The sequence below is a fragment of the Fundulus heteroclitus genome, unplaced genomic scaffold (genome assembly GCF_011125445.2).
Source record: "Fundulus heteroclitus isolate FHET01 unplaced genomic scaffold, MU-UCD_Fhet_4.1 scaffold_400, whole genome shotgun sequence".
Taxonomy (NCBI): Eukaryota; Metazoa; Chordata; class Actinopteri; order Cyprinodontiformes; family Fundulidae; genus Fundulus; species Fundulus heteroclitus.
In genome coordinates this window covers 9,827-29,720 of record NW_023396814.1, presented here as the reverse complement: position 1 = coordinate 29,720, position 19,894 = coordinate 9,827, and the positions used below count along the sequence as shown (strand labels likewise).

At 37.9% G+C, this 19,894-nt stretch overlaps 1 protein-coding gene across 4 annotated transcripts; it reads left to right on the top strand.

The window, feature by feature from the left end:
• The first annotated feature begins 2,231 nt into the window (after positions 1 to 2,231).
• cry1b (cryptochrome circadian regulator 1b) lies at positions 2,232 to 19,640 on the top strand. 4 transcript variants are annotated; one of them, XM_021310650.2, is made up of 12 exons: positions 2,232 to 2,448; positions 2,755 to 2,961; positions 9,689 to 9,797; positions 10,598 to 10,740; positions 10,849 to 11,033; positions 12,168 to 12,256; positions 13,046 to 13,186; positions 13,305 to 13,616; positions 15,673 to 15,824; positions 16,123 to 16,325; positions 18,275 to 18,382; positions 18,742 to 19,640. In XM_021310650.2, exons 2-12 carry the CDS (start codon positions 2,804 to 2,806, stop codon positions 18,846 to 18,848), a joined length of 1,707 nt encoding a protein of 568 aa, XP_021166325.2. In that variant the 5' UTR covers positions 2,232 to 2,448; positions 2,755 to 2,803; the 3' UTR covers positions 18,849 to 19,640. The 4 variants fall into 4 exon arrangements, with proteins under 4 accessions (XP_021166325.2, XP_012708076.2, XP_035986922.1 ...); XM_012852622.3 differs by having other exon boundaries at positions 2,232 to 2,961; positions 18,763 to 19,640; XM_036131029.1 differs by having other exon boundaries at positions 2,232 to 2,961.
• Positions 19,641 to 19,894: the final 254 nt, after the last annotated feature.

Genomic DNA, 19,894 nt, shown 5'->3' with positions numbered 1-19,894 from the left:
TACCACCATACCTAACAGTGGATATGAGGTATTTTCCCCATGTTTTTTTTAAACAAGGTATTCATCCTTTGTGTCATGCCAAACTCTACTGGGGTGTTTGTGCTCATTTATTGTTTTATCTGACCAAAGCAAAGTGCAGTTTAGCAAAAATGCATGTGTTTGTGATGGTAGGATGGGAAAGGCTTTTTACTAGCGTACCTCCCAAACAACATATGGACATCCAAATAGCAAGTAATGGTTGGTGTGCAAACTCTTTGAATCCCAATATGTCACTGTAGTTCACTAAAAATAGTCTTTGCAGATTTTCTTTGCCTCCCTTACCATCCTGCTAATAGTGCACAGTGACACGATATGTTCTTATCCATCCTGTTGGCCATTGGCAAAAAGTAAGGGTCTTCTGTGTCTTGACAGTTACATAGTTAGAACATAGACACAGTTAGAAACAAAGTCCCAGATTACTAATTAGAAGCTAATAGAAAGTCTGATCAACTTGAAATTAAAGTTTAACTAAAACTATGATTTGGTTATATTCATTTCATAGGAATTGTTTATAGTGTCAATAAGTGTGGGAACATTGATTAAATGTTTTCTTTTCTTAACATGGATTTCTTCCCCCATATATATATGTATGTATGTATATATAAATATCAACTATTCAGCAGTTTTGGACAAACTCCCCCTGGTGTCTGCAAGAAAGATTAGGAGGGATTTTTTTTTCAGCATCACAAAGAGAAAAAGCCTACATCCAATTTAATATAACGATGACATCACGGGCAAAAAATCTGATAGTTGGAATGGCGTGGCCAGAGTTGTGAACTAATTTATGCAGAAAATCTGTCGGGTGAGTTGAAGAGATTTGTGGAGAAGGCCTGACCTTGCAATCTGATAGATTTCAGACGTTATGAGAGGTTAATTATTACCAGGTCTAGATCTGTTATGCTGACCACCTCCAACCAGAGAGGACTCCATGCTGAAATTTAATCAGGCGCTTTAATGAATTGATCCTCTAAAAGTATGCACAATACTTCCACAAGGTTAATACAACTTTTTCACTCCCTTTTAACCAATTAATTAGTTTTTTAGCTGAATTGTACAGGATAAACATATCAAATTTGAAAAAGTTATTAATTTGCCATGACCTAATTTTTTTCCACATCAAGTATCTGGCATCTACAGGGTTATATATATATATATATATATATATATATATATATATATATATATATATATATATATATATAGCTTTGGAGTCATTTGTCCAAGGCATATTATCCTAGAAGTTCTGATTTTTGTCTATGTTGTCTCTGTGGAAAATCTGGTCTTTATTTTGTTCTTTGAGAGCAACAGTTTCCTTAATGTACACATCCCTTTGAAGTTAAACTACCATAGTCATTTTTTCCTATTGTGGAAGCATGTACATTCATAACCACAGTGACAAAAGCCTGCTGTAGGCCCCGTGATTATTTGACATATTACCATCGGGCATGTAGACAGCTATATGTCCACATGTTGGACATAGTGCCCCATTTTTCACATGACTTTAGTTTGAGATTTACATTTTTAAGAACTGTGGTTTAAAGAATTTAAGATTTCAAGAGAAAGGCTCCTCCAGGAAGATATCTTTCAGCATATTGTCTGAAAATATACTGTTATTCTAGAAAACTATTGGTTTTTATTTATTTACTTTACTTTTTTTATTCTTCTTAGTTACTCAAAAGGAACAGTTCGTTCTGTTAAACGAGATGTTCCGGTGCCTACAGTAAATTCCATTTCAGTTGTGTGTAAATGAACGTGGCTCACATTGGTTTGAGATTATCGCTCTTTTGAGTGGGCGGGGAAAGCCGTGACCGACTGTACCATTGGAGCGAAGGTACTGTTCCAGCACACCGGTGCGACCGCTACATAAAATCAAACGCACCGACTGGAGTGAGCCTCGTCGTGCGGCGTGTGACCATCCGGGTACTTCTTTGTAAGCACATAACGCCAGGCGAGGCTTCTGATTTGCTGCTTTTAAATGAAGTTTTTCTGGGTTATTTTAAGGTTCTACGCTACGAAAAATACATTTTGACGCAAAGTATTGCTAATTTAGACCTTAAACGTGATGTTTAACGGCCACAAAACAACGGAAAACATCGCGTAAACGGTGTTTGTAAAGCACATTACGGAAACGTGACAGAGAACACATTGTATAACTCCTGCTTCTGACCAATCAGAGCGCGTTGTTTCTTCCTCCTTGTTCTTGTGGGTGGAGATGTTGACACAAGAGACATCTTGCAGGCAGATGTTATTAGTAAGCGTAGTAGCCATTGCAGCGTTTATGGACTTCGTAAATTCAAATGTTTATGTAATTCGGGTATACTAACTACTGAGCTAGTGATAAAACGTGTGCATTTGGACATTTTGGAGTTTTTTGGTGAGCTAGCAACGTGCGTTTGAGCCTTGTTAAAGGTACATCGTGTTTCTGCACTAATTTATTTAATTGTTGCTATTGGCTGGAAGCCGTTTTATTTTGAGCTCTTTTTTTTATTTACAAAATGTTTTTATTTGATTGTAATAGCTAACCTCGACTGGGTTTGTGCCTGTTTTCTCTGCGTTTGTTGTGTTTATATGCCTTGCGCACATGCAGTCAGCCTCAGCAAACCCAACTACTATGGAGTAAGGTTAAAATGGGACAACCCTTACTAGGAGCTGCTGAGCAGGTTTAAAGCTCTATCTTCCATATTTGTTTTGTTTTGTTTTTTTTTTGCCTCGGAGAGCACCAGCCTCTTTTGTTTTCCACGTTGTGCTGAAGAACTCAGACGACATGGGAGTCAACAGCATCCACTGGTTTAGGAAGGGACTGCGACTCCACGACAACCCGGCTCTGCGGGACTCGATCCGGGGAACGGGCACCTTGTACTGCATCTACATCCTGGACCCCTGGTTCGCTGGTTCCTCCAGTGTGGGCATCAACAGATGGAGGTAAGCAGGCGTTGATCTGCATGCGTCTGTGGACCTAAAACTAGAGTTGTGAACCCGGGTTGTGTTTGTATGAGCTGGATCAAATGAAACGTAATGGCACCGTGAAGTTGCTTTTGCTGCGAGTTTGTGCTTGGGAAATATGGAGATCCTTTTCATTAAAAATTAAATAAATAATGAAATGCTATTATTAATAAACATTAAATTAAATAAATACATAAATGGCCCCCTGAACTAAAATTAAATATGTATTTTCATTTTATTTATTTTTATCCTATCCTATTTTGTCATTTATATACTTCAAGATTTATCAATTAATTCATTTATTTATATCATAATGGTATTTTATTTTCTGACACTTTTATTTAGTAAAACCAGATTACGTATTTCAGGGACTTTTTTAACTATGTTTTTTATTTAACATAAATAAATGGCAAAATAAGGTAGGGCTGGGTATCGATTCAAATTTTAAGAATCAATTTGATTCCGATTCTCAAGATTTACAATCAATTCTTTTCGAACCGATCCAATCTAAAAATTGGATTGCTGGTATTAAAAACATTGTTTTTTTTTTAGCTGTTACCTGAATTACATGGCTGTGTAGTTATACAACATATTGCTACTAACAGCAAATGAATAAAGTAACAGTAGTTAATGGTGGCTGTAAGGACTAAGCCCTCTCCCTGAATGTAAACATGCTGCGGGGCAGAATACCCAAACAGATCCAAGGTGGAAAACAGTGGACAGCAGAGATATCTAAAGCTGTTTTTTGGACACTATCTTGGTGCATTATTAAAAATATATTAATAAAAATTCCCCTCCCAGAATGGAGTGTGTGCTGAAAATGCATTTTCTTCAAAAATCGATTTTTGGTTATATGAATCGATCTTTAGGAATTAATATGAAAATTGATTCAGAATTGGAAAATCTTTTTTTTTTTTTTTAACACAGCTCTAAAATAAGGTATTTTTTGTTTTATGTCATTTGAGGTGGGACAATTATTTATTTGATGGAATATTTATTATTAATTTACTAATAACAGTATTTATTTATTTAACTTTGAATGTTGCCCCTCTCCGTAGAGAAAAAGGCTGAATTGCTATAATCAGTTATTGAAAACATTTTGCAAAACTTTAAAATAATTAACGACTAAATGTTTCCATTTAGGAATAATTTCCATTTGTTACAATTAGCCGTAGAGGTTTACTTGATGTGTTTCACAAACAATATATATAATGTAGAAAACACACAATATAATCCAAATGTGTTGTTGTTAGCATGATTCCCTCACTTCAAAAAAGTCCCAGCTGAGGCCTTTCTTTGTCCAGTTTGCACTTCCTTCGTATGCTTGCATGGGTTCTCTCTGGGTACTCTGGCTTTCTCTCCCCATCCAAAAAAACAACCTCGGTGACCGCTGGATATAGGCTTCAGGCACTCTGCAACCCTGCAAGGATTAAGCGGGTAGAAACAATGGGTGGATGGAAACTGAATATCTTACGAATCTCACACTGTAACTCCAACCACCTGTTTGTTTATGTATTTAACCCTAAGTCTCAAGACATGCCATATTGCCATACATATTACTTAAACTAAGGAATAGTTCATCATCTTACAAAGACCTTGTTTGTTAGTTGTGTGTGAATTTCTTTATGTTGGGGCAAATTGTGCTGGTATTACCCTTCTCTATGTCATCAGATAGTTTCAGCAAAGAATGCCAAAAAGTAGGGTGCTATAAAGCTGCCAAGAACGTGTTTGTGCGTTTGACTTCAGAAATCCAAAGAAGGGCAGCAGTTAAACATGTTTTAGGAACCCCAGATTCAACATTTCCAAAGACTGAATTTGATGATATTATTATATTACTGTTAGTGTTTAGGTTACGATTATAGCTTAAACTACCATAGCACTTCACACAGCAGATTGTTAAAGCTATAGTTGGTAATCCTGTTCAGAAACACTTTTTGTTATTACTGGGTAAAATGGTCCTTCCATCCTGAAAGTAGTTAATACGTTATGTATTCATAAAAAGCAGGTTAAAAAAAATTATTCTCTGTGGGAGCTGCAGGCCTGTAAAAACTATAACCAATCTCCACCGTTCGGTTCGAAGGGCATGGATTTGACAGAGTTTTGTTCCTGCTCTAACCATATCGTCTTATCTATTGGTTGTCCCACATGCCAATCATTCTGACGCGCTCACGTAACACCCGTGTCTGTGCTCATTCGTTGTTAGTTTCCGCTTGCTGGCTGCACATGTGCACTCTTAGTGTTTATGTATACGGTTATCTTAGCGGCTAGGTTAGCGGTTAGCCATTCATTGTAGCTCCACTTCTCTCACAGTAGACTTTGACCATGGCTTAGAGTCACAAGAAGCAAACTGTGTTCATGTTTATGAGAAGAAGAGGAAGGAGGAAGGCCTCAGTAGAAAGAAATACGACCAGAGTGGATTTGGGAGATTTTTATTTCATGCAATTCCCTGAAAAGCAGTTATTCAAAAAGGGACTTGGGGAAACTTTCGGAAAATCGCCGATCCTAGCTTTATAGCGAAGTTGAAATGCTGCCAACTGCTTTTTAATGGGATATTTGCTACTCTGCCATTCATCACAACACACACACACTGAAATATTTCCATTTTAGTCACTTATAGAGCGTTACAGCTAAATGTCAAAATAATGTATTTTAGTCTGTGGGGGGAAGAAAATCTAACCTAATATTAATCAAAGTTATTTGCTAGACACAAAGTGACGTAACATTTATTATCTGCCATTTATGCCGATTCACATTCTTCATTTATTTTATTAAAGTTGATAATTTTATGCTCTTTCATATTGCTGTGGAACATTACTTGCAGTTTTATCTTTTTCAGGCCCAGTTTTTTTAGAATCAGAAAATTCCTCCTCCACCACTGATATTTTGGTTGCTGGTCTCACTGGGCTATGTGGTTTCTGTTAATGGTAGAGTATACTTCTGTACATTCATGCCTGTACAGTAGCACAGTACAAATGCCAGGATTGTGTTTCCAGATGACACTGTTAGAGGTGTTATCCACAGCAGTGATTCAGCCTATTTGGAGGATCAACCTGAGAACAGCTTGCTTGCAGAAATTAGCAAAACCACAAACCTGATTTATTTTTATTTATTTTTTTATTTCAGCTGAGTTGGAGGAACAGAGGTGTAAGAAGTGACAATTTTCACAATTTTTAGGAATCTGAAGTAGAGATGCAGGTTATCGATTGAGTTTATCTAAAGTTGATTAATCTTATTGCTATTTTGAATTGATAAGTGGCCATTTTCTTACAAAACCCTAGTTTTCTCTTTCATCAATAGGGTCTTTCCATAGTTTTCCATTTTTTTTACTATATGCTGAATTCCAAACCCTAATAATCCCTACGAAAGTCCTCACCATCAACCATGCTTTTGTTGTCATGTCTTTTTCTATCATGTCACAATGTTTTGCATAATGCCCTCAGCTTTTCTGACATCACATCCTCGCCTTCTCAGCACATCAGAGAGTTTTGTTCGAGAAGCTGACTCTGCTCCGCCAGGCATCCTGGCTGAATTGGAGCTATTTAGCCAATAACTTAAGGAGCTTGTTGATTGTTTGTATTTAAAAACAGAACTACATAGAGAGCAGTTTGAAACCTTGTCATTAAACAGTGCAAAAATAATCCCAGACTGGACGCCATTTGGACCGCTTTATGTTGCATCCGTCATTACTTTATTTCTATTACTACTGCGGCGTGACTCCATTTAGAATGACTGGCAGTGCCCTCTTCTGGATGGCAGCTATACTACTACACTGAAAGAAGGTCTTAGCAAGGCAAGGCAAGTTTATTTATAAAGCACTTTTCAGTAATAAGACAATTCAAAGTGCTGTACATGCACAAAACAGAAAACAAACAGAAGAAAAAAAGCATTGCGGAGGCAAGCATATTGCATTGGAACAGCAGCAAGCGAACGTTATCAGTTAATCGAAGGAACACACTTTCATCTAATTAACTATTAATCAACAGTTGATTGTAAGTTGATTATTTGTTTGCACCGCTAATCTGAAACCCACGGTTTGCAGAACTATTTCAATTCAGCCCCATTGGACGATTTTCAAGCACATGTGGCCTGTTTAAGGTCATGTCACATCTCAATTAGATTTAAGACCACACTTTGTCTCTAAGACAGAACTCTCAGGCTTTCACTTGGTTCTTTTTTTTTTCTTTGTTTTTCAAACAAGTGAGAAGCAGACCTACTGCGTGCTTCAGATGATTGTCTTGCTGCATAACCCAAATGGGCTTAAACCTGAGGGTTAGTTTGGAGTTTTTTTTAAATGAGCTTCTGTAAAGTCAATATTGGTTATAGTTCCCTTACCTGTAGTAAAAATATGTAATATCGCAGTGAGCTTGTTGAAAATCTGCCTACATTTAACATTCGTTTTTCTTGTATTTACTCTGGTTCACAAATAAATGCTATCTTTGATACATCATGTTCAGTGTGCAAATTGTAATTTTCTTGCAGTTAATCTGGTGCTATGTGGCACATTTTAGTAGGAGCCACGTGCCGTTTCACTGCACCGTCCTAATTATTCTTTGAACTCTGATTTCATTCAGACTAATGTTATCTGGAAACAAACAGCTTAGACTATTCATTCCTTGGTTAATGCTCCAGGCAGTGAGTTTGCAGCCTAATCACTATTTTCATAGTAGCTTATCCTTGCAGTTCACATTTTAATGAAAGGCATAACAGCACACTGACACTGTTTCTGAGCCTATCAGTAATCATAACTGTAACCTACAGTCACAAATTTATTCAGCAAGCTGTCCTCCACATTGCTGTATTTTTATTCCACTCACTTTCAACGTTTTATTTCCATAATTCCACATGTCACATTTTTCCTCTCAATGCTCCGGACATTATGGCTTGTGTAAGAGTCATTGTATCGGATTAGTTTTAGCTTATATTAGAACTTTGTAAATGTCATAGGATTGACTCCAGTACATTTGTAAATAGGGTGAACTGTAGTAAGCCCTGAAACCATTAAAAAAAAAAAAACAGCTTTGAATACCGTTTTTGCAAATGTGAAATGTGTATAAATGCTGATCAATATAACCAAATCCATACAGAATTGGGCTGTGTGAACCTTTGTGCTACTTTTAGAAACAGGATTTATCCTTTTACGAGAGCAGAAATTTGTGTGTATTTCAGTTTATTAGTAACATAGCCATGTACTTGTTCAACGATCATCTAATAAAGTAAAAATTAGGCTATTGCCTGTTGAGAACTGATGTTTAATAATTTAAATATATGTCTAAGTCACTTTGTAGACAAACATAGTGGGATGAGTTATGATTTTTATGCACTTTATGCTTAACTTTATCAAATAGGTGAATGTGTTAATGTGTCAACATTTAAATAATCCTAATTTGTAATTTCAAGGTAGTTAATAAAATGATATGGAACTTCTGTGTTGAAAGAAGAACCCCACTAGTTACCTTGAATCTCAGGCAGAGCCAGAATCACGGACTGAATTTGCCATACTAACCATTTCAACCGCTAAGACAGTAAAATTATACAAAAGTACATTTTAGGAACATATACATATTACATTTATAAAATAGTGTAGGAAGATTATTCCAGGTAAACCAGTTGGCAAGATGAATTTAAAGTCAAAATGAATAAATAATTAAAATGTGTTTATGAGGCCCATTTATCACATTAAAAGTACCTTTTTAGAAATAACCTTTGAGCAGGCATTAAATATACTTTTCATTAAGCTTACATCTCATGCTAAAGATAATACTTTGATGATCTAATGAAATATTTTAATATTAAATGTTGTTTTCGGTAGGCGTGAGCAGAAAATCATCAGATTCAACCGAAAATAAAACTACAATCTACATTATGTGATTCACATCCTGAATTGAGTTACCAAAATAAATGACCTCTTCAATCATTCTAATTTATTAAATACGACTGTATAAAGTTTTTTTATTTATTTTTTTATTTTTTTATTTTTTCACCTTGAGAACATTAGTATGAATCCACAGTTTTTGTGCTGAATCATGGTCTGGGTACATCACGGTTGGTTATGGATGTGTTCAGCCTGGGGCAAAGTAGACATCATACAAATAACGTTTTTAAGAAATGTACCAGCTTTGAACCCTATCAGATCAATGTTATGGTCATGGGTGTAAACAAAATGTGCATAGAAATTATGGAAAGATTGTATGGCATGAGTTTGTTTTTATTTTCATCATAAGGAGCTATAGAAAATCTGAGAAAAATAAAAAAGTCCCCATATAAAAAGGAAGAGTCTCCTTTTTAAAGAGTCTTAACTGTGTTTAATTTTAATCTTATTATACATTTATATTTAAAGTTTTAAAGCTTTGATATTTTCAGTTTTTGTTTAAAGGGAGGATTTTTTGTTTTTCATCATTATGTATGTTTTCAGATTTGATTTGTGCATTTAATTTTTTTATTTAAATTTTTTTTTTATTAATTTACTTTTTAAACTTAGACTTCTCAACAATCGTTATTGAGGGAAAGACTCTCATTGAAGCAGCAGTTACATCTGTTACGAATCATTGCCCCGGGCCTTCCCCCACCCTAATGTGATCCATGTGACAATCGAAAAAATAAATGTCTGCTGAAGTTGTGGTATATCCACCCTCTAAGGAGTTCATTTAAGTCCTCTGTGTTTCTGCGAGCAAGTTATTTGATAACATCTATCCATCTGTCTCCTCAGGTTTTTGCTGCACTGTTTGGAGGATTTGGATGCAAGCCTGCGTAAACTCAACTCTCGCTTGTTTGTCATCAGAGGCCAGCCCACAGATGTCTTCCCTCGTCTTTTTAGGGTATGAAAATGGAGGAATAACTAACTCAAGTCCAACCTAGGCAATACCCAATGAGAAAGTGAAATTCAATTAAAGGTTGTATAAAAAGCTTGAACTTAAAATTAGATTTTTAACAGTCCTTTATCAGGCGTATTAAAGAAAATTACACACATCATCTAAACAAGCTAACAAAAGTCAAAACAAATAAGATGCATTGGCATTAGACTTTTAAAGTTCTCTAAAAACAATCATTAAACGGGCAGAAATGCAAACTGAAAACTGTAGCTTTGTAGTTTTGTAACGTCAAGGTTGCTAAAAGTGGTTCAGGAAGCCGTTAATTAAACAGTTATTATATCAGTACAAGGAGCGATAAGAGCATGGCACGATAGAGGCTGGGGTAAATCAAGTAAACAATTGTAAGAGTTACAGAAAGAATAAAGCTGATTACGTTTTTTTAATACACTTTAATTTGGATAATTTTGCCCAGAGCCTTGTGTTGGTGTGCTGCCTTTAATTATTGTATGTGATGGTGTTGATTATCCTGCCTACTTTGTTAATAAAAGGTGGACTTATAAATTATTTATTTTTCATATTCTGTTATAAACAAAATGTTGACAAAATTCTGTGCAAACAAGCAAATTTTGGTCAAGCTGCTCCCCAGCTTTGATGAGTCTAAGATGACAAATTTATGATATTATTTAAAACAATGACCCCCTGAAGCTTTAGTATAATTACAGATTATTATTAAGTACACGCATTCCAATATTGTGTAATAGAATGTTTTTGTCTCTCCCCATTTGTGTGATCCTTTTGTTTGTTAGGACTGGAAGATCACGCGGTTATCCTATGAGTACGATCCAGAGCCATTTGGAAAGGAACGCGATGCTGCCATCCAGAAATTAGCCAGCGAGGCCGGTGTGGAGGTCAATGTGCGGATCTCACACACCCTGTATAATCTGGAAAAGTGAGTTAGTCCGGATGACTTCATGTTGCAATCAATACGCTTCAAGCTGTTGTTTCCATACAGCGTGCATGTAAGGGCTTCTTAAAAATGCCCTTTTGTCTCCTGAAGGATTATAGAGCTCAATGGTGGTCAGCCTCCACTTACATACAAGCGCTTCCAGGCTGTAATTAACCGAATGGATGCTGTGGAGCTGCCTGCAGAGACAATCACATCGGAAATAATGAAAAACTGCATCCCTCTTGTTACTGATGATCATGATGATAAGTTTGGCGTGCCATCCCTGGAGGAGCTCGGTGAGCTTCTTCTTTATTTTTTCCATTTTGAAGAAGGGGTTTAGAAAATGCTGCTACAGCAGTCTGTGGGGTAAAATTGGTTAGCATCTTCATAAGAACTACATGTCTGCAGGGTGCATACGGTCACTGGCGGTGTTGGTGCAGCTCATGTTTTTCATTACTTTGAAGTACGACGCTGTAATTCTTTTCCTTACAAGAAAAACATCAAGTTAACGCAGCTCTCACTAACATCATTGATCTAGATTTACACTGTTATAAAATGTAGTTTATGTGAGCAGACAACAGAAGATGATAAAACTGATGCTAGGAAATGTCGTTATTGATATGCTAAACCTAAACAACTTAACGTGTTAACTTTTACACAACTTTAAGATCAGTTAGTTCTCTTTGAATAAATAAGTGTTTTTAAAAAACAGTTATTTGTGCATTGTCTCTATCAGAATTCTGTTGTTTTGTTGAACTCTGTAAAATCATTATGAGGAAGAGTTCAGTTGAAGTAAAAGCCAATGTTTCCCAAAACAGAAATAATTAACCAGAAGCTTAATTCTTTTCAGTTTTAAAGCTTTAAGCAGAAGCATTATTCATTTTATATAGTAATAATATTAAACCTAAAATAATTTTTTTTTTTGCAAATCCACTTAGTGCAGGTCAAATCTGTAAAATTTTTAATAGTTATTTGAATGACTTGACACAGATTTTTCTGTATTTTTTGAGAAGCTAAAATGGCAAAAAAAATTGTATTCAACATTTAGAATACCAAGTTTAGTTTAGTTTTTTTTCTGTCAGCAGAAAACACGTACATTTATGTCATGCCTCAAATATGAACTATATTTTAAAACATTAATCTTAAATCTTGAGACCTTACCTGATCCATGATGAAATTGTAAAGCTTCTTTGCAAGCCTTCCTTTCTTGCTTTGGCTGCAGCAGTTATTTCTGGTTTTGTTATAATATTTTATCTTTATCTGTTGTTGCCAAAAACATGCGGCTCAGGATCAATAAATGTGATTGGTCAGTTATACTGCAGTACGCTGAGCTGCTCCATGCTGCTAACCCTAACGTTTCCTGTACCTAAATCTAATTTGTCCTATCCCACTTTTTATGTCATGAACCAACAACCCTGTTCATCTGGCAGGTTTTGAGACCGAGGGTCTCAGCACAGCAGTTTGGCCAGGCGGAGAAACCGAAGCACTCCGGAGGTTAGAACGGCATCTGGAGAGGAAGGTAAAAATGCACCACTCTGTCTTGACCCAAATACATAAATTAAATCATTGCTTTTAAATGGCAAAATAACTCATTTTACAATCTAGCATTTTGTTGCCAATAAATTAATCGATTTTAAATAGTTGTTAACATGTCTGTATTTAGTACCGCTTTCGACATATTATGTACACAGAAAAAATGACTAAATTTTTCCTTACAATTTCTTAAAATTAGAGACTAAGGCTACGTTTACACTGCAGGGAAATGTGACCCAAATCCGATCTTTTTGCCCACATGTAACCCATATATGTCTTTTTCATGGCAATGTGAACGGCCCAATTCTGATCTTTTCCCCAGATTATTTTCTCGAGTTTCTTTTTCACGAAACTTAATCGAACACTTCTAGAACCATTACTTCTGTAAACGGCGTGCTGCTGTGTGACATCTTCTGTTATCAGCGCACGCGGGTCACTTTGCGGTCTTGAACCATTCGGCAGAGGTCTGATGGCCTTGATGAAGTTTGTGACGCATTTTAAGGCAATTAAGATTACGAAACACTGTCGGAAAATGTTAACTGAGCAGAGACATTTCTCAGGTGAATAACAAAACCCCTAAGGTGTGTAAATGCTGGTAGAACTGAATCTGCTCCGTTTTTAGAGTTCACTGCTTTAACTGACTGAAACGTCATTTCTCACATTGTTTTGACTAACAATTAAAAAGCATCTCCTATATTAATTCCTGTAATTTACTCTCATCAGTTCCATTCCTTTAGCAATCGGCAATAACAACTGTTGCAAAATGCTTTTGCAGGCTTGGGTGGCAAACTTTGAGCGACCACGAATGAACTCCAACTCCCTGCTGGCCACACCCACAGGCCTCAGCCCTTATCTGCGCTTTGGGTGTCTATCCTGTCGGCTCTTTTACTTCAAACTCACTGATCTTTACAAAAAGGTAGAAATTATCCTTTGAGATGAAAATCACTACTATACAATTGTGAACTAAAGTGCGTTTTTGTCTGTTAGCTTCATGTATTTCTAAAAATTAACAAGCTTGTGTGTTTTATTATCAGGTGAAGAAGAACAGCACGCCGCCTCTTTCCCTTTATGGGCAGCTGTTGTGGAGGGAATTCTTCTACACAACGGCCACCAACAACCCCTGCTTTGACAAGATGGAGGGAAACCCCGTGTGTCTTCAGATCCCCTGGGACAGAAACCCGGAGGCACTGGCCAAGTGGGCAGAGGGACGAACGGGTTACCCATGGATTGACGCCATAATGACCCAGCTGAGGCAGGAGGGGTGGATTCATCATTTGGCCAGGCATGCTGTGGCCTGTTTCCTCACGCGGGGAGACCTCTGGATCAGCTGGGAAGAAGGCATGAAAGTAAGAATAAACCTACAGCTCCCTACATGCAGTTATCATGGATATAAACATATCTTGTGGGGTTTTATGATGCATGTGACCCATTATTTTTCAAGGGTGAAATGTCTGTATAAATCTAAGAGCACTTATTTTTAAAACCAACAATTGGGTGCACGAGCTTCAATTTGTTGGAGATTTTCTTGAACAATCACATTGTAAAAATTGAATATAGCCGCAAATCAACCCATCCCTCCACTGGGTCATTAGGCCCGTTTACACTACACTTTTTTAACCGAGCCGAGACCAGTCCGAGCTCGGTAACCGAGATAACTCTTGTTTGTAAACGGTCAGCAGACTGAACCGGACCGTGCTAACTGTGGACCAGTTCCCTAGTAGATCTCGGACTGTTTTTTTTTTATCCCAGTTACCTGATAACGGAGAGCGCATGAGCAGACCGCGTCATCCGCCTACAGTCAGCTGACTGTCCGCGGGTTTTCCGGCGTGTCTGGCTGCACGTCCCGATTCATAATCAATTCAGACAAATTTCAGACATTCATAATAATACTAGCTTCCTTACCATGCTACACGGTTTCCAGAGATGATTCTGCTTAGCAGTGCGATGAACCCCAGTGTCTGTTGTTGTTTCCTGCGTCTGTAAATCCTTATTAGACGTTTGTTTGTCTTATCCACGTACCAAAAGCCGACTCCTAACCATAACATCCTGAATGTTACGGGTGCCGCCATTTTGATTTGCTCGGTCCCGCCTTCTATTCCAGAGAGCGGTAGTACCTGAGATTGGCACTAGGAGGCGAGGAGCAACCAAGGAACAGAGATAACCGAGATAACTCTTGTGCGTAAACGGCCGTTTTTATCCCGGTTAACTGATCCAAGCTCGGACTGGTCTCGGCATGGCTCGGTTTTTAGGTGTAGTGTAAACGGGCCTATAGAGTCTATTGATCGGTGTGAGTTGTCTTGCCACCTGAATCCTTTTTTTTTTTTTTTTCTTTGTCTGCTCCATCACCTGGAAAGAGAGACAAAAAGAACAGCACAACCAACAGACATAAAGCAACAGATACACTCGAATAACACCTAGATGCCATTGCTAAATCATATATATTATTATGTAAGCTGACATGTGTAATGTGATATTTGAAAAAAAGAAAGTGAAAGAACATAAATAAATAAATAAATAAATTATAAGATTACTGTATATAAGTGAACACTTAATACCTGGGACCCAGCACCTGTGGGAGATGTGAAAGTGCACTAGTTTAGGTGAAGATTATCCAGAAATAGCTTGATAGTGATTGTGGAGAACCGAAGACCCACCTTCCCCGAGCACAGAGGCAGGCGTCAGGGGACCCGTAACCCCGGACTCCCAAAGGGGCCCCTAAAGCAGGTCGCCCAGGAGGGGCCGACACAGGATATCTGCAACCCCCCCCCCCCAAGGAAGGAGCAGAGACGACCCCGAGGAAATCCCCCAGCCACCGCAATGCCGACGCCCTCAAGAGCCGCGACGGGGGCCCCGGCCGCCCCCCGGGGGGCCAGGCCCTGCGAAGAGGCCGCCGGGAGTGGGCCGGCGCACGCCCGGGAACCCGCCCCAAACCCGAAGCCAACCAATGCGCCAGGTGGCCAAGGCGCCCGCCAACGAAGTGGAGGAGGGCAGGACGTGGGGGGATGGGCTCCGCACCTAGCGGAGACTTGAGATGTTCTTGGGAGAGGGAGCGGACCACACCCATACCTGGGGAAAAAAAAAAAAAAAAAAAAAGGAAAACTCATTCACGCCACCTGAATCCTAATAAAACTGCAAATTTTCTACAAATGTCTTGATCAAGAGGAAAAAACAGAGTTTCAAATATCTGGATGCAATTCCTATTTTTCAAATTTCAATCAAGTTTCAATCAACAATTGCACCCTGGTAAAACAAAGGCTCAAAAATGTTAAAACCCAAAATCATCAGATAAGGCGTGAATAAACTCACTGGACTGGCGCTGTATGTGACACAGTTAACTTCACAGTTGACTTGCATTTATTGTAAGACGCACCTAAGTAGTAAAGTATTCTTGTTTGTACGCAGGTCTTTGAAGAGCTGTTACTCGACGCAGACTGGAGTGTAAATGCCGGCAGCTGGATGTGGCTTTCTTGCAGTTCCTTTTTCCAGCAGTTTTTCCACTGCTACTGTCCCACGGGGTTCGGTCGACGCACAGACCCCAGCGGCGACTACATACGGTCAGTCGCTGCGTTCATGTGCTTCACGTGAATCTAAAAAAAGTCTTTTCATAAACTGTTTGTTTTGTGCTTCCCACACACATTTAACTGGAAAACCAAAATCTTATGGTTAACTTGTGCTTCTCAAAACCCTCACATGGGTGAAGGAATGCCTGATGGTTTCATCCAGATTACAGAAATAGCAAGTGTAGTGTTTTACTGTATTTATGAAAATGGGCTCGATATCACAGTGAAAATAATGGCTGCTTTGTTCCCTTGTTTTATTTTTCACATCTTTCTTCCTCTTTTTTTTTTTTAGTCGTTATTTGCCCGTATTGAGGGGTTTTCCTGCCAAATACATCTATGATCCGTGGAATGCCCCAGAGGAAGTGCAGAAGGCCGCCAAGTGTATCATAGGAACCGACTACCCCAAACCCATGGTGAATCACGCCGAGGCCAGCCGAATCAATTTAGAGAGGATGAAGCAGATTTACCAGCAGCTTTCCAGCTACAAAGGACTGGGTAAAGACACGAGCCAGATCACTGTTATATTTTAAACTTAAAAATGAACAGTGGGTAAATATTAAATATACTGAATGTTGATTAGTGTAATTTATTCTGTTTTGCTTAGTTTTTAATGCAGTACAGTACAGTCCCTTGTAAAAAATGTCCCCTCTATTCGCATTATGTCACAATACGACCACTCACTTTATTTCTATTTTATTGGGGTTTTATATGAAAGACTAACGTAAAGGCAAGGCAAATTTATTCGTGTGTCACATTTCAGTACAACAAAAAGTGCTTTACATGATTAAAACATAGAAAAAGGACCGTTAATGTGAAGGGAATGAAAAAGTATACCTATCTTTCAATTTTTTTAGCAGATAATCATACTTACAATAATCCTACATATATTTGTATTCAGTCTAGGGTCCAGTGGCAGCGTGCTTTACACCACTGCATCTGATGCATTGCCCTTAAAGTATGGCTTGAATGCAGCTGCTTAACCATGGAAACCCATTCCATGAAGCTCTACACACTGTTCTTGAGCTAATCTGAAAGCCACATGAAGTTTGGCCGAGTTACTGTCGTTCCCAATCACTTCCACTTTGTTATATGACTGATGGTTGACTCTGGAATATTTAGGAGGGAGGAAATGTCCCACCTGGAGTCGTTGCACAGGTTGCATCCTTTCACAGAACCACGCTAGAGTTCACTGAGCTCCTGAGAGCGACCCATTCCTTCACAAATGTTTGTAGAAACGGTCTGCATGCCGAGGTGCTTGATTTTATACACTTTTGGCCATGAAAGTGATCGGAACATTTGATTTAAAGTATTTGGATTGGTGAGGGAATATATTTGGCAATATAGTGTATGTTTCTACCAGCTTTCTAAATCTAGAGACTAGAATTTTTCTGTTTTTTTTTTGTTGTTTTTTTTTTGTTGATTCTTTGCAAAACAGTTGAAGCTCAGTCAGATTGGATGGATCCCATCCATTACTGTTTCTAACCATCTCACAGTCTTTAGCTATTTAAAATCAATAGATTGTTTCTTCCTCTAAGTTAAATGTGATTTTAATTGAGTCTCAGAGTGAAGCCAATATGTAAATACTGTACCAGGTTGTATTCAGAAGCCACTTGTGTCGTCTTTCCCCCAAAGACAATGAAAATGGACCCAGTTCTCTGTGAATCCATTCAAGCAATGTGTCCTAACAGTTTGGAGTGGCACTACGTAGCTTTTAAACTGTAACCGCTGTAACAAAATAGGGACTAATGCCATTTTTATTCATGGCCTTTAACAAAGATGGATGTTCCCAGATAACAGCAACACTCCTGCAGGAGGAGGAACCGGTTAGTTTGACTGGACATGATCTGCGTAAATGCCCTGGGTTTGTAGAAGTAGTCTATGTAGATATAAAGGTTCCAGGAAATTAAGTTAAAGGAACGTTAAGAAACGCAACTTTATTTTTCCTCCCTCTATAGCGTTCCAAGCAAACGCCTTCATAAATTTTTGTTGTGTCACATATGTTGCTTCTGGCAAAGCTGAAGGGAAAATTAAGTTGCCTCTTTTCTTACACTTTAGTTATGCACTATTTTGTCTTGCATTCTCTCACACAAAAAATCCTAGTTAACTACATTTAATTTCTGGTTGTGCTGGGACAAAATGTGGAAGAGTTGAAGGGCTCAGAGTACCTTTTCTTCTATAAAATATCTTTATTCCGAATAGGGCAATTTATTTTCCTGGTTAAATTAAAACATTAAACACATACGTCACACAGTTTACCGCTATTTTTTTTAAATCATTGATATGACTAAAAGCTAATGTCTGTCATTAAGGTGTTTGTGCGTCTCAGAATTTACCAATGTCAAATGAAAATTTTAATCTCATGTACGAGGATAGCTATTTTAACACAGTTGTTTTTTAAAGGGTACAAGGTAAAGAATCATAAAATGCTGTGTTTATACTTGTAGGGCTGCTTGCAACTGTACCAGTAAATGGAGGAGTCAACACTGTGTCTTCTCAAGGTCCAAGAGGGTCCTTTGAAAGGCCCCTGTTGCAGGAGGGAACGTCTCAAACAGGTACGGCAGCTTTACGAATAGGATAAATCTGTGGATGGCTCTCAGTGCACTAACATTTTTACGTGAGAATCATCATAGCCTTCAACAAGGCTAAAATTACTGACCATGAGACTTCAATGTGATGTTCACCATCTGAAATGTGGCCTTTAGAGCTGCTCGGAGGTGTTTACAAGTAGAAGATGAATACTGGGAGTTGTTATGGAGCATCACTAACCCTCTGTTCTTCCGATATAAAAATAAATAAATAAAGCAATTTGACCTCAGCCTAGGTTCACTGCTACAAGAGGCTGTAATGGCAATCTTCTGTCTCTCAGCAATAAAAGCTGTTTGCTAATGTGTTTGACATCTTCTCAACGCGTCTCCTGTGTCATGTTTGAAAGTAGAAAGGAGACCGTCCACGCAGAAGCGACGTCACGAAGAGACGGAAACGGAATGCAGCTTCAAATCCTGGAAGCAGAGCAAATAGTTTGGGAAAGGCTGGACATCAAGGATCCATCAAATGTTTTTGTTCCCAATGTCCTCAGGTTGCAACAACTTGGTTCTGCCTAATGAAGATGGAGAAGAGAGTTAATCTGCTGCTACTATTCAGTTTTTACGGACTTCGGTTTACCCCTTTAAATAGGAACTTGTAAATACCAAGTGAACCCGGATTTGCTTGCCACTGAGATATTACGTTAAGGTGTGTTGCTCACAGGGTGGGACCTGCTCTACCTCACAGGTACAAAGTGATAAAACTGCAATATAGAAATGTAAATTGTATGATTTTTTTTTTTTTTTATGTGACATGAAGTAGCCTGTTGTCTTCCACTGCAGTGTGAACTGTACACACGATGAACCTTCTAAGCAAGTTGCTTTCCTCACTGACATCATTTAATATTTTGACAGCAGAGTGAATTATCCTCTTTTATAAATATAGATAAATCACCCATTGTCTCAGCAAAACAGTGAAAAATATTGAGTTTTCATTCAACATGTGTAGAGATTTATTTTCTAACCTTACAGAGATCTGATGTACAGTAGACAAGTAGAAGCCCGATAGTGACGTTAATCATTGTGTAAATATCTGCAGTTGATTTTCTGTTTTTGTATATTTTGTTATTTAGTTTAAAAAATCCGTCTGTGAATAGTATTACCAAAATGTAAAGGTTTTAATATAAATATATGTTCTTTTGTCACCTCTGTGATCGTAAATGTGTTTTGTATAAACAACGACCATGTTCTGAATGTTTCGGCCTGGCATTAAAAGACTGAAAATGAACATCTTTTGCCTTTGGATTTTGTGGTGTAGTACTTCAATGTTTGTATTCACCAAAGGAAATGCAGTAGTTTGCAATTATAATTATATGGTTCTGGGTGGCATCTTTAGAATTGAAATAAATATTTCAAGATTTTATTTATTTCTTTTTTTGTTTATTGTGAGTTTAGATGCTGTACCAATATGCTAAATAATGACCAGTCTCTGGTTCATCCTGTTCTCAACACAACAAATTAACTTCCTCTCTGAACCTTTAA